Source organism: Limulus polyphemus, unplaced genomic scaffold, assembly GCF_000517525.1.
Source record: "Limulus polyphemus unplaced genomic scaffold, Limulus_polyphemus-2.1.2 Scaffold2200, whole genome shotgun sequence".
Taxonomy (NCBI): Eukaryota; Metazoa; Arthropoda; class Merostomata; order Xiphosura; family Limulidae; genus Limulus; species Limulus polyphemus.
This window is the reverse complement of record NW_013667810.1, coordinates 164,756-181,002: the sequence shown is the minus strand read 5'-3', so window position 1 is coordinate 181,002 and position 16,247 is coordinate 164,756. Positions and strand designations below refer to the sequence as shown.

Sequence of the window (16,247 nt, the reverse complement as noted above, 5' to 3'; positions counted from 1 at the left end):
TCTGTAAGCACATTTGTCAGAGCAGAAAAAAATCTTTCACATGTTGCAGTTGAGGATCCAATTGTTAATGCTGCCTCATACAGATCTGTAATGGCTGGAAAGTCCTTTGATTTCAAATGGTAAAGCTGTTGCAAAACAGACACAGGTTATGTTTGTCGTTTTTCCTCCAGTGGTCACTGATGTAGTTTTTGGCAACATCAATTTGAGCCAAAACAAAGCTGTCCATTTCAAGGCCGATCAAGTCTGCGAGAACTCCCATTCGGTCTTTGTCAAAGAAATGCTCTGATTCGGGATCTAGTGACTCCATGGCACGAATAAGATGCGAATTTTTCTCCGAGAAACGTTCATCAAGCTCAACCAGGATACTGTCAATTAGACAGAATCACGATCGTTTGTAGTTATAATTTTCTGACAAATTGGTGTTATCTCTGTGCAGATGGTCAACAATGTAGCCTTTGAAATCAGAGTTTTCACAACGTATTCTCTTTTCTGCAGGCTGATGGTTTAATACTGTTACACTGTTATCATCTCCTGCAGTATTTTGCAGAATCAGCTTAACTTCATCCAGCAAAGTAGTAAATGTCTCATCGGTTCTCAATAAAGCAATGGATGCTCGCGAAAATGATATTAGCATCAAGGCCTGCATCAGATTGATACTGACTGTTTGTAGATGAATGTTGACAGGTGCTAGTAAACTCAATGCTTTGTGGACAGCTACAGCATGGAACAGAAAGGGTTTCTTTTTGATCAGTTTCAACAATCCGATTGCCTCCACCACTAATTCAGGTAAGAATGTATTATTCTCATTTGTGGAAACGTCCGACAGAATCGTCAAGATTTCTTTATATGATCCATTGATGACTTTCTCAGTAGGTAGGTGGCCAGTTCACCACTGTTTCAACAGTCGTTTCAGTGCTTGCCCAGTGTAGTAAACAGACACAGTTGGTTTACGTATGAAGATGTTGCAAGTGCCAAAAAAGGCGTCCACGTCAACATCTGCAGCCAAAATCGCATGAACAACTACAAGGTGTAGCTGGAGGTTTAGACAGTGCACGTAGGGGACAGATCGGCCCAGTCTTTCCTGGAGAAGTTTTTGAACACCCCCAGATCGTCCAGACATCACACTAGCTCCATCATAGCATTGGCTAAGAACGTTTTCCAAACTGAAGCTATGCTCTTGAAGTATTGCTATGATGGAATCAGTCAAGGAGTGTGCATCAAAACTGGAAACTTGAATAACTGCAAGTAGATGTTCAACAATATTTCCGTCTTGTAAGTACCTCACATATAAGCACAGATTATCACGGTTGCACTTATAACAAGTTTCATCCACCTTTATTGTGTACTTCTTATCACCAACTTCATTTCGGATTCTTTGTTGGATAGTTTTCGCGAGTGGACCGAGAATTTGATTATGGATTTCAGTTGACGTATACTTTGCGTTGCGTGAAATTGAGCTATTAATTTCTTCCAGTTTCTTATCTCTGCTGATGGCATAGTTAAACATGGTCTGAAAAAAATCCTTCCTCCATACAAGTTCACTGATATCGTTGCCCCTTAAGATGCTTTTCTTCCCAACTAGAATCTGTATGATCTCGATAATTGCCCACTGATAATAGCGATAAAACTCTAGCTGATCAGCACTGAGAAGGGTGCTGACTCCCATCTTTTTTGTAATGCGTATCTGATGTTCCACCCAAAGTGTCATACATTGCAGATGGTCACTTGAGGTGTCATGCCTCCTGATTCCTTTACCAGATGACAATGCTGTCTTCCAGTTTATGTAACCTACATCAGTGAAACTTTTCTCTGCACTGCTCGTGCCAAACTTCCTACAACAGTAGCAAAAGGCAGCATTTTTTATCACTGAATACTAATACTCAAGCTAAGGTCTGTTATTATACCACTGTGAACAAAACCGTAGCTTATTGGTTTCAGGGTATTGGCCAAGATTGGGCTGTTTAGGAATATCAATTCCCAAGTCAAAAGAATAAGCATAACCTGTTTGAAGGGTTGACGTTGACTTTGCTAGCGGTGTTGAAGTAGTTGAACTTGGTGGATTTGATGTGAGCGTCTCTGTTGAACTTGGTGGGTTTGATGTGAACGTCTCTGTTAAACTTGGTGGGTTTGATGCTGTTGCTGCTGCAAACCCAAAGCTCAGCTTACTTTGCTTGTATTTCTTATTTTCCATTCCTCTTTCCTAAAACACAAAAAATGAAAGAATGCAGGGATGAAAAAATCAGACAATTATTTGAATATTAATTACATTCTTTTTGTGAATTAATAAAGGAACAATTTTTTACCACTTTTGTAAAATTAGGACCCTATTTAGTATATTACCGTTAAAGTATTAATTACAAATTAAGGTATGTAAGTATCAGTTAGATATAAATAAGACAATAAGTAACTTATATATATAAAAGGAAGGACTTTGTGTTTTGAGGCGTTGTGACACAATATATCAGACCACAGGCCAGCTAGAGCAAAGTGATGAATACATTAAATGCGTTTTTTGACCAGGCCAAGAAAGTGACGTGCCGATTATTTCAATCCGATGTCTGTCTGTCATGCTGTAACAGATATGGCTATTCAACTAATCACGGCGCAGTCACGTTATGACGTCATCACTTTCCGGGTGCGATCAGTTGAAGCTTTTTAAAATGTTTTTGAGGCCTATAAAGGAAGATAAAGCGTAAAAAAAAGGCTGTTGCAGTAAGGGTGTTGTAGAAGCGTGAAGACGGGAAAAACTATTCAGTGTGCTGACGGATCACGCATGCTTGCTCATTTGAATCTAAGTAGGCCTAAAAACTTCTAAATGCAAATATATATAAAATCCCCCGGGCAATGCCGGGTACCTCAGCTAGTAAGTAATAAGACCGATTCCTAGAACTATTATATAGAATTTACTAAAGTGCCTGCTAACAATTAAAGTAACATTTCCTCACCTCTGGAGAACAAAATGGATGCCGTGGATAGAATCTTTCCGTCAATAACAATGCCTCAAACACTGTAAATCTAGCAAAGCATAAACAAGAATGAGAGAGCGGTTTCAGTTATGTGTCTTCTTATCTTCACAGTTCGATGAGTGCATACAGTTCCCTTCTTGCGCAATAATTCACTTCCAACACGAATAATTTAGTGTATTCAACTATGCTTTTGTCTTGTGTAAGAAGCAACACGTTGTCTAACATTCATTGATACTTCTTATTTTATTAATAAACGAACAATTAACGTTGCATCGATCAATAACAATTTATGTGAAATCTGACGTATCTGAATAATCCACGTCAGCGGTATGCAGCCGTCGTTGCGATAAAAAACACAAAAGCTGAAAGCATAAGTACAAATATATTTTATTTTATAAATATTGATTTACAGCAACTATTACTTCGGTTACCTAATATTTTTATACATGAGTACATTGGAATTATTCAAGTTCGAAAAAGTAAAAGAGGCATTATTTTATTTTTAAGGTAGATTTTTAGAGGGCGCATTGCGCCCTTTTATGCCACCGTAGCTACGGCACTGACTCTACGGGCAGAGCACAGGTAGCAATTGTGCATAACAACAAAATAAATAAACAGTTTGGTTAAATATGAAAGGATTTTTATTATTATCTAATTCAATTACAAAATGTGTTTCGCTGTATTTGCCAAATATTGTGGATTGCTACTGATTAACAGCTGACTTTTACAAACTAAATCCAAAATATATATAGAGAAATTGCCAAGGTATAAATAATTAACATGTATCTCCACAAGTGATTCCAACTATAAAGTGTATCTTATATAAGACCCAGTTTGTTTAGAATAACACAGGAAAAGAGTAAACTATTTGAAAGTTGTGACAATTTAAAGCAACTACTAAGAAAGGCAGCTTAACCACGTGTTTCGTTTTATTGGGATTACCCCTAAGAATTTTATAAATGTTAACTCAGATACAAGGTCAGGAGATCTCTAAGTAACAACCCGAAACTGTCACGGTATATATCAGTGAGCCGTGGCATACTATGCAGATTTGGAGCTTCTAAAAAAGTGAAACAGCTTGGTTATAATTAACCACAAAGCTACACATTGGGCTATCTGTGCTCTTGCCCACCACGAGTATCGAAACACAGTTTTTAGCATTGTAAGTCTGAAGACATACCGCTGTGCCACTGGGGGTCAAGTGAAACAGTAAACATAATGGTATTTGGACTCTCAAAGTGACAAATGTTTCATCGCCTTTTGGATCTGGAATTGATCTTCACTTCATTACTTTAGTCAGAATTTTAAAGAAGTATTATGTGATATCAGATTATACTTACTGTTCACGGTGCTGAAGAAAATAACACAGTAATATATGATTTTTTCACGATAAAATAATAGTTACAATTGAAAAGTCGAATCATTTGTTTGGTCGACAGACTTCGAATTCATGTCTCAATTTTGCTTCTGAAAATTCTAAATTTATTTTAGTTATTCATTGTATCTTCTTTCTAGATCATCGAAACGAAGTTTTATGACAGAGGTAACACTATATATTATATAAATACTCTATAAATGATAAAGATACGTCATTTATACAGATATAATTAAGAACAACTGAACAACTTTCTAAAAACACTTGGCAAAGAAGACTGCATAACTGGTTACAATACACCAATGGTAGAACTCTGTATGGTCGGAACAGTATCAAGTGCACTAGCAAACACAATTTTAATTCAACTGGAAAAACAGACTTTAATCAAAGCCATCTACAAACTCTTATATTGGGTGAAATCTGTCGATGGTGTCTCCTGTGGTTTCAACTCTGACGAAGAAAAGAAAGATTGTCAAACAACATACATCCCAACATTTGAAGATGAATAAAATTTCCCCATAAACTTTGTAAACTTCACACCATAAAAAATACATAGAAAAGCAACAACTCACAATAATATCTTAATTGGAAACCCGAACACTCTATACAACAGAAACTAGAAACCTTGAATTATTTAAATGTCATTTAATATATGTTCTGTAAATAATGTAGACGATGAACTACAAATAATTTCTGAAATCTTCGTTCAAAAACAACATCGGAAAGAAGTTTTAAAAAATAATTGGTACATCCATAAAGAAAACAGAAAACGTCAAATAAACACAAAAATACAAACCTTGAAGATGAAAACTTCAACTTTATTATCACCATTAGAATTTCTTATGTCGGACAAATTAGCGAAAACCTAATTGGATTGTGGAAACGATTCTTGAAGTAACAAAACATCGACATAAATACCATAATCATACAAAAGCCAGGTATTAAAATCAAGAACTTTATTATAAACAATTAACCTCACTGAAAATAGAAACAACGGAGTCATCTACAAAACCATCTGCAACTCATGTAAACACTTTTATATTGGAGAAACCGAGAGAAAAACGAACCTCAGACTTGAGGAACATCTTAAAGGACCTCTCTCATGTTTTTGAACATCTCAAAGAAACAAAACGTATCATCAACGAAAACAATGTCGAAATCATTCGAAGAGAACCAGACATCAACAAAAGAAAAATAGCTGAAGGACTACTGATAAAGTCAAGGCTAAATGAATATCAAAGAACGCCTCTTTATTTACATCAATTTTTTATCCAATTCATTTTACTAAAAAGCTAATTTAACGCCATCTACAAACTTGTTCTCACCATCAAGTGTCTGTAACGTTCTCTGAAATTCAACTGCCTTTTTCAATGTAACTTTTACCTGATGACTCAATACTACGAGTCGAAATGTTGTAAGCATTAAAATCAGAACTTATCTACTGTAAAATTTGTTACTACTGTAATTGTGAATTAATTGTTCATTTCAATCGGTTCCTCACAAAACATTACATGACCCGTTGTTTTGTTGAATTGCTACTCGAGGATTATCTGCACTAGCCGTCTCTGATTTAGAAGTAATAAACTAGGTAGAAGGCAGCTAGTCAACATCATCCACCGACAACTCTTGGGCTACCTTTTATCAACAAATAATGGGAATGACCATCACATTATAACGCTGCCAAAGCTGAAAGAGCAAGTATGTTTGGTGACGGGATTCGATTTCTCAACCCGCAGATTGCAAGTCGAGTGCCCTAGTCGTATGAATACTTTATTAAAAGTTTCTGAAATTTTTACACAAAATTTATAAATATGAAAGTCAAATATTTCGCCTTAAGATTCCACTACGAACGCTACAATATACTTATATTGGTAAAGTAGTTGAGTTTATCGACAACGTTTATAATTTTTGACACAGGTACAATAAAACCATTACACCAAGTAAAGTAAATTTTTAAGTGGGTGCTATTGTAAGTTTGTCAGTAGTTTAAAATAAGGTTTGTTTGTTTGTAATTAAGCACAAATCTACACAATGGGCTATCTCTACTCTGCCCACCACGGGTATCGAAACCCGGTTTCTAGCGTTGTAAGTCCGCAGACATACCGCTGTGCCACTGGCGTGCTTAAAATAAGGGACGGCTGTACCTTCGGATCTCTGACTTGGCTGTTTAGTCTATGTGCGCATATTGGTGCCGTTCGAGTTGAAAATTCTAATTCCAATTTTGTCTTAACAGTTATAAAACAAGCCAAATTATCTTTAAAAAATTGTAGAACTTACTTAAATTATGATTGGTATCGATAATTATATTCATCTCATAACCGAAACATTCAGTGTTACTACGAAGCAAAAGTATATCACACACCAGCGGTTAGGTTTAATCCTCTTATTGGTGCTTTTCTATTTACAAATAAAGAAGTCTTTTCACTAACACATAGTGTACATTGTGGAAAAAATAGCTGTTAAATAAGTAAATCTTTCATTATCACGTTGTTCGTTTCCAACTGCTCCCGTTGCCTCCACCCCCAAGGTGGCTCATTGGTAACACCGAGGGCACGTAACGCTAAAAATCGGGTTTCGATACCTGTTGTGGCAATAGAACAAACAGCCCATTGTGTAGATTTGCACTTAATAACAAACAAAACAACTTTCCTTAAACACGGTCGTTGGTATCAGAGCCAAATCTGCCAGCTCAATTCATTATTTTCTTTGACTCTAAAATATTTGTTTTCTATTCTTTCAGGTTTCGGGATGACCACACCTCAGACAGTTCCAGGAAAAGTCATGGTTATTATTTATGGATTCCTAGGGTGTTCAGGAGCTTTCCTCTTTTTCAATCTCTTTCTAGAACGAATTATTACCTTTCTGGCTTTCGTCTTACGATCTATCCATGAGATAGAGCTACGACGCAAGGGTCAGTACCCTAAGCAAAGGCGCGACTCGCAAGCCTCTTTGGATGACCATTTGGACAGTTGGAAACCGTCTGTGTATTGGGTGATGTTGTACTTGTTTCTCACAAGCATACTTTTGGCTGTTTGCGCCTCAACACTATATGCTCCCATGGAAGAGTGGAGCTACTTTGAAGCAATTTATTTTTGTTTTGTCGCCTTCGCCACCATAGGTTTCGGAGATTACGTAACCAGTCAACGATCAACCTATCAGAATGTCGAGTTCTACCGACTCGCAAACTTCTTGTTCTTGGTGTGTGGGTCCTGTATCATGTACAGCTTCTTCAATGTTACTACCATAGTCATCAAACAGTTTCTTAACTGTATTATCAAAAAGTTAGACTGTAATTGCAAGTGTAGGAAGAAGACTAAAGGCAAGAACCGACAGAACGTACAGCGTGGACGTAGGAATGCTATAACCCTTGGCCAGATGCGACACTCCAGGAAATCCGCATCTGTTCCAGAATGTGATGACCTTGATTCTACGTACGACAGTGATGACGATCGACGTAACTCAGATGAACTTATTTCCATGCAAGAATTTATGAAGTCCAACAAAGTATCACTAGCCGTGATGCAAAAGCAGTTGCATGAATCAGCAATTAGAGGACAGCAGGCGCTTCTAGCATCTTTGCGCGTTAGTGAGAACGAAGATGAAATAAAACCTGGAACAGTTGGGCCTCTGGCTATTGCCTCTAGAAAACTCGAAGGGGATTTAATTTGACCCTCCTTATCAGCAGGATATTTCCGAAAGTTTATCTTTCATTAGAGAAATAGTCAAAGTAATCCAATATGTTTCACAGAACTCATATCAGCTAAATTCTTGTATCATCAAAATCATGTTTGCAAAGTTCCATTGTCACACAGTTTGTATCAGTTACATTCCAGTATCAGAACGTTCATATTAGCTCAATTCAATTGTCATATAAATGACATCAGCTAACTTGCAGTATCACAGAACTCATATCAGTTTAATTCTAGTATGATAGAGCTTACACAACTTAAACTATATTATCACACAAATAATATAAACTACTTTCAGGTATCACAGAAATCATATCAGCTAAATTTCATTATCACAAACCTAATACCAGTTAAATTATAATATCATAAAAATGTTATCAATTAAATTCCAGTACCACAGAGATCATATCAGCTGAATTCCAATATCATAACAGCTAAATTCTTATACTATGTAGCTATATCAGCTGTATTCCAGTATCACAGAAATGCTATCAGCTAAATTCCAGTACACGCAGAGCACATATTAGTTGATTCTAGTATCACAGAACTCATATAAAGTAAATTCCAGAATCAAAGAAATGATATCAGCTAAATTCCAGTACACGCAGAGCACATATTAGTTGATTCTAGTATCACAGAACTCATATAAAGTAAATTCCAGAATCAAAGAAATGATATCAGCTAAATTTCATTATCACAAACCTAATACCAGTTAAATCCCAATATTATAGAATTCATATCAACTAAACTCCAGTATCTCAAAAATGATACCAGCTAAATTTCAGTATCTAAGAAATAATGTAAACTAAATTAGCAAACAATTCATATTAACTAAAGTCCCATATATCACAAAAATTATATAAGCTAAATACCTTATATAATTATATAAGCTCACTAAAGTCGAATATATCACAGATATTATGTTAGCTAAATACCTTATATAATTATATAAGCTCACTAAAGTCGAATATATCACAGATATTATGTTAGCTAAATACCTTATATAATTATATAAGTTAAATACCTTATATAATTATATAAGCTCACTAAAGTCAAATGTATCACAAATATTATGTTAGCTAAATACCTTATATAATTATATAAGCTCACTAATGTCGAATATATCACAAATATTATGTTAGCTAAATACCTTATATAATTATATAAGCCCATACCTGCTAAATTCCAGTATCACAGAAATGATATCAGCTTCATTCTAGTATCACAAACCTTATATCAGCTGATTTCCAGTATCATATACATAATATCACATAAATTCCAGTATCACAAGAATGATATCAGTTAAATTACAGGATCAAAGAGATAATATCAGCTAAATTTGAGAATCACAGATTTTATATCAGCAAAATGCCAGTATCACAAGAATGATATCAGTTAAATTACAGGATCAAAGAGATAATATCAGCTAAATTACAGGATCAAAGAGATAATATCAGCTAAATTACAGGATCAAAGAGATAATATCAGCTAAATTTGAGAATCAAAGATTTTATATCAGCAAAATTCCAGTATCACACAATTTAAATTATTCCCACTAAATTCCAGTATCACAGTAATACCTGCTAAATACAATATCACAGTACTCATACCAACTAAGTTCTTATATCACAGAGCTCAAATGAGCTACATTCTAGTAGCAAACAACTCATATCAATTAAAGTCCTGTATCATAAAAATTCTATCAGCTAAGTTACACTATTTCAAAGTTCATAGCTGCTAAATTCCAGTATCATATAAATAATATCAGCTATATTCCAGTATCACAGAAATGATATCAGATATATTCCACTATTATGGAACTCATACTGCCTAAATTTCTGTATCACAGAAATGATATCAGCTAAATTTCGGTATCACAATACTTATATGGATAAATTACAGTATTACCAATTATATATCATCTAAATTTCATTATCATGGAGATCATACTTAGTAAATTCCAGTATCACAGAAATGATATCAGTTAAATACCAGTGTCTTAGAAATCATATCAGCTGAATTCCAGTATCACACATTTCATATCAGAAAGGATTTAGTATCAAACAACTTATACCACCTAAACTCCAAAATGTCAGCTAAATTCATGTATCACAGAAATGATGTTAATTTAAGTTTAGTCCCACAATAGCATATCTGCTAAATTCCATTATCATGGAACTCGTATAAGCAGAATTCTAGGATCACAGAGATAATATCAGCTATATTCCAGTATCAAAGATCTTGTATTAATTAAATTCCAGTATCAAAGAAATCATAAAAGCTAAATTCCTGAATCACAGAACTCATATTAGCTAACTTCCAGTATCACGGTACTCATATCAGATAAATTCCAGTATTGTAGAATTAACATTATCTAGTATCACAGAACTCATGTGAGCTAAATTCTGGTATTATATATAACTCACACACACACACACATATATATATATTTGTATATGAAACTTGACAGTTTTTCATTATAGCTAAAACGTAAGTCCATGATTTGATTTACCAGGTTTAATGGATTTCTCTAGGGAAAAAAATTCTTTCTAATTAGAATTTTTGCAAGATTTACCTAATTAAAATACCGTACTGCCCCTAATTAATGCCCCCTCCCGGTATTTTTATAAAGCTTACCTTGTGTGTCAGCAATAGTAATCCAACATATAATCCACTTTTATTACCATAATTTTGACTTGAAAAAAAGAAAGAAGAAAAACAAATGCTTATTAGGTTTGAAATCAACAAATCACATGTCAAAAATAGAATCCGGAATGTACAAATATTACAATTAGCCCCACCGTTTGTAGTTTTGCAATGCTCCCGGGAGCGTTAATTAGGGGCAATACGGTATTTTACAAAAACAGCCAAGCTAGAATAAGGCGCTTAGCCATATAAAGATTTGATATGAAACAAAACAGTTAACGGAAAATCCTGTAAGAACAGGTAATTTCAACAAAGAAAATTGGGGAAAGCAATGAATATAAAATAATATTAAATTTTTTCTTGGTTAGCTTGTTCGCTTTTATTACGTCTTAACAAAATTGTCCACTTTATATAACTTAGCACCTTTTTTTTTTATATCACATCTTTGTATGACTGATCCCTTTATACTTTGTTTGTTTTAGAGCAAAGCCACATTAGGCTATCTGTTGTGTCCACCATGGGGAATCGAACCCCGGATTTTAACGTCATAACTTATCGCTGTTTCACCGGGGTACTCCCTTTATTCTACATTGACTGTTCTTGTAAAATGTTTTGATTTTATATTAACTACTTTTTGTTTTAATAACCAAAATTAATGAAAAATTATATTCGCCCTGAAGTGGAATTTGCACTCCAGGTGTTATGAGACGTTATTGACTGCTATTCCATTCTCACATTTAAATTTTCTACCTGCTTCTAAACTCTCTAAGTCATAGTTTTAGCCTAGTGTATGTGGAAGGCAATTCACTCTTAAAATTACCAAAAAATATATTAATATATGTGCATGAGCGTTCACAAAAATTTCTCCACGGGGGGACAAAGTCTAAATCAAGGGTATATGTTTCTCAGTTTTCAGGAGGGGCAATTGCCCCCATTACCGACGATCATGTATATATGTTAAAGTTGTCAAACCCTTGTTCAAATTAATATTTGCTAGTGATTTTCTATTTATTATTATTTCTTTAATGCCTATCCACTTTTGTTTACTATACGTTCTGCTTCTTGAACGAGAAACAGATCAACAACAATAATTTTACTACTTATTCTTCCTAATCTATAATAGATGTGAAGCTGCTGTTTTTAATATCTGTTCAGAAACATAAAAAACATTTGGAACAGCTATGATAATACCCTAGGTTTGGTCAAAAGTTCGGTTGCATATGTAGAGTTACAGCAGTTAACTAGATTGCAGTCACAGCCGCGTTACTATATTCTATTCTCAATACGAAAATACTTTAATTTTAAGGTTATTTTTTCTCAAAATGACAAAAAACGAAATAAGTCATTTGAACCCTTTAAAAGTTTTATAACTCTAAACATCAAAGTAAAAAGAAAGAAATGTACTAATTTCACTGAAGCTCGGCTTTTACTTATTAACAGGACGATGGAAAGGGCGTTTACTTGGTGTATTTAAGTTTAAAAAAAAACTTTTTATAAGGTGCCTCACAAAAGATTAGCTAAGAAAATCACATTAGTAGTAGTTGGGGAAAACCAATTAATTGGTTTGTAAGGTGGTTGGATGGAAGAAAACAAAATATTGTTATTGAAGGAGTCCATTCAAGCGGAACCCTTGTTATTAGAGGATTGCCTCAGGGATCAGTGTTTGAACCTTTGCTTTTGATTATTTATAATAACGATATTAATAGGGGCATAATTAGTAAAGTCATGAGTATTTCTAACTGTATAGAGAAGGTTGAGATGTTAAGATTTGACAGAATAAGTTAGATCAATTGGTAAATCGGAAAAATATTTATCAAATGACCTTATATCATAAAAAGTGAAAGGTAATGCAATTGGTTTATCATAATTTAAATCACAAGTCTAATATAAATGTAAATCCACTCAATAGCGTGACTTTAAAAGATTTTATGATAGAGGTAGATAAGTTACTCAAGCCGTCGAGGCAGTGTTCTGATGCTAGTAGTGAAGCTGATAGAATTTAAAGATGTATTTACAGCAAGGTGACCATATTTTGTAAACCAAAACCGGGAATACTTCTATAAAAAAATTCCAACTGTACTCACCATAATTCTAGATGAAAGCAGTACTGGAGAAGTTTGCTGTATTAGTGCCAGTTATATTTCTCTGGTGTGCGTTTTTGTTATAAAAGTATTTTATTGTTCTTGTTTAGCGCGACTACACCATTGTCGTTACATAACGATGCTTTTTGTTGAATTTTGCGCAAAGTTAATTGGGACTATTAGCACTAGCTGTCCCTAATTTAGAAATGATAGACTAGTCAACCCACCACAAACTCTTGGGAGACTTTTTACCAACAAATAGTGGAATTGACCGTCATTTTATAACGCCCATAAGGCTGAAAGTGCGAGCGTGCATATAGATACTATACCAAATATAATAATAAAACTGATTCAGTGTTTATTTCTAAAGTATTCTTGCTGCAGACTTCGAAATGAATTAAATTTAAAGGAACTTTGGGAGTGAATCTTTCGAGTCGAGGACAACATTCCTCATCTGGAGACTGTCCTAGGAAATCTGGGACTGATGGACATTCTGACTGATTACAAGTAAGAAGAAAAAAAAGTGGAATCATTTCTAAAATCGCTAGTTAGGTCTCACTTCGAATACAGCGTACAATTACGGTACACTTATCAATAAAGGGTTATTGACGTGTTGGAAATGGTTAAGAGGAAAACAACTTGGATGATTCTGGGCTAATAAATTATCTTATTGAAGTTTGCAAGACTGTCTATGGCTCGATAGGATAAAGGTTTATGATTTCTTTGCGTCGTTTTATACTGAAGGGAACAGGAAAACAAAACATAAGTTTAAAATCTGTAAAAGAAGGATAAGTTCCCATTAAGAGTTTTATTCTTCTAACGGTGACTGGATTAAGGAATGAGTTGTTGTGGTAGTAGTGGAAGTTAGCACTTTACAGGAGTTAAAAAAGGAAATTGTTTTCTGACAAATAAAAAATGCATTTAAATTTTCACTTTTCTCAAGGATGGGTGTACAATGTCATCCTTGAAGGACTAAATGGTTACATTATATTTATTTGGTATTGTAAAATTTTTTGTTTGTATAGTTTTTTTAGTGACAAACTCTAAGAAGCTATTTTGCAAGGTTTGCTGTCTATGAACATAAATCATATTGAATTTTTGATTGTATTCAACCATGAATACTGTATTGCCTTTCCAAAAACAACTACACTAGATGAGGCATATTGTGATCACGGATAATGTTATCAGACCAAATGTATATACGAAAAACATCGTTTATTGTAATCAGCTCTTCGTTTTTTATCACATTTAAGTTGTTATTTAAGATAACCAACGCTCTTGCGTTTCCTTTCCATAATTATAGTAGTTGTTTTCGTTCCTTCGTGAAAGACTGTGCTCCCACAAATTTCAATTTTTGTTAACCCTCTTTAATAATGGAAGAAGTGCATAAGAAACGTAAAGATCTAACCCTCAAAGAAAAAGTTGCCATTTTTAGAACGCTATAATAAGTTACCAGAAATGGGGTGATGTAATTAAAAATTTCCCAACCTTTTTTGTGTAAAATTATAAAAAGTCGAGCCGACATTGAGATGGGAGCAAAACAGAATGAAAACCTACACTGTAAGAGAAAGCGTACTGAAAAAGATGACCAGGTCGAATTAGCATTAAAACTTTTGGGTTACTAATGTTAGTGAACAAGATGCACGTGTAAACGGACCAATGATGCGGCTTACAGCACAGATCAAACGAGTTTCATAAACAGTATGAATATGAAAGTTTTATGAACTCATTACTCCGAAAAAATAGTAGACAGTCAACTTTAAATGAATATTTTCTAATTCTTGTTTTTATATATCTCAATAAACGTAATAATCCAGCTTTCAAAGTTTTAGAAACATGCCTTATATCAATAAACATTACTTTAACTGCTGAACTTTTAGCATCCAGTGTCCTTTGTTATTTTAATTAATTTTCACCAATTACCTATTTTGCCATAAAAACATAACCACAGAATGATCTTGACTTAACAAACTCAAAGTTTTTATTTTATTACAAGTTTGTTTTGAATTTCGCGCAAAGCTACACGAGGGCTATCTGCGTTAGCCGTCACTAATTTAGCAGTGTAAGACTAGAGGGAAGGCAGCTAGTCATCACCACCCACTCTTGGGCTACTCTCTTACCAACGAATAACCGTCACATTATATCACTGAAAAGGCGTGTACGTTTACTGGGACGGGTATTCAAACCCGAATATTGCGAGTCGAGCTCCCTAACCACCTGGCCTTATTACAAGTTAAAAATATTCTTCATTACTATCAATATCCATTGTATTGAAAACACCCAAGACTACCAGAACCATTAGATTTGTTGCCATATGATATTTTCCCATAACCCATTCAATATTTTATTTAAGAATTTTGTGCAAGTGACTATTCCATTAGGCCCCTTTATCTTCCATTCACCACATTTTCTAAATGTTTCAAAGATGAATTCCTACTCAACCGAGGGAATGACATTATGGATAATAATTTACTTGTACCTGTCAGCAGTCACGGTGCCATAAATTTTGCGTAAATTAACAATTTTAGCCAAGATGCAGCCTATATTTGGGTTACCAATTAAGCTTCACTAAGTGTTTGACCATAATATCAATCTTCCTGCCACTAAACAAACTGTCAATGGTTGTTGCAAAATAATTTTAATCTGTAAAAACCACTATTCCAGCTTTGTTCATTTCTCCCCCTCCTTTGGAATGGTTTATGAGCAACTACACTTCTATTAAGGCCACCTCATGCTAATGTATATCTTACTGTTCTGGAGGTAACATTCACACTTATTTTATAGCTAAGTCAGTGGCAAGATTTTTAATGGATTGTCACGTGATATTTGCCCTAAATTACTTAACATCACTTTTCATTAAGAGTTTGGGTTTACAACCTCACCATTTCTATTACCAACAGTACTGGTTTCAATTACTCTATTCAGAGTATCCAAACAGCTCCTAGTGAAACATGAAATGTTGCCATTATCAGACAAAACTTTCACTGGAAGCAATGAGTAGATTCACCATAATAATGTTGGGAATAAATGTTATATTTTATAGACATTAATCTGGTATAGCACAGCTTAGTTAACGACAGCCACTTCCTAAGATGCTATTTCAATTACTCTTTATTCTTGCAAACTGCTTAACATTGATACCACGTGTGAACTAGATCAAGTTGAAATTCATAATTTCCATCAATTTTTATTTGAGTAGCAACACCTTAGAAATATGGCAAGGTCTAAAATGCTAAACTTAAATGACTGTTACAGAGGTTGTGTATTTCTAAAACTGTTGATGATTTGTTGCCAAAAAAAGATGGTGTTACCTGTAGGAACAAGGCTATATCTTTAGAGAAAAAAATATATATCACTTCTTCACTCTAACTAGCTGAAGCAGTTTATTCTTTCATTGGATGTTTTTACCATGTATTGTCTTTTTTTTTTATGTTTGCTACATCATGTAAATATTTTTTTATAATTGTTCTTTTAATAGAAAAACATTAAT

The 16,247-nt window shown here is 34.2% G+C and overlaps 1 protein-coding gene across 1 annotated transcript; it reads left to right on the top strand.

Moving 5' to 3' along the window:
• Positions 1 to 2,844: 2,844 nt before the first annotated feature.
• Positions 2,845 to 8,010, top strand: LOC106466234 (potassium channel subfamily K member 13-like). Its single transcript, XM_013926484.1, has 2 exons — positions 2,845 to 2,863; positions 7,082 to 8,010. Exons 1-2 carry the CDS (start codon positions 2,845 to 2,847, stop codon positions 8,008 to 8,010), a joined length of 948 nt encoding a protein of 315 aa, XP_013781938.1.
• Positions 8,011 to 16,247: the final 8,237 nt, after the last annotated feature.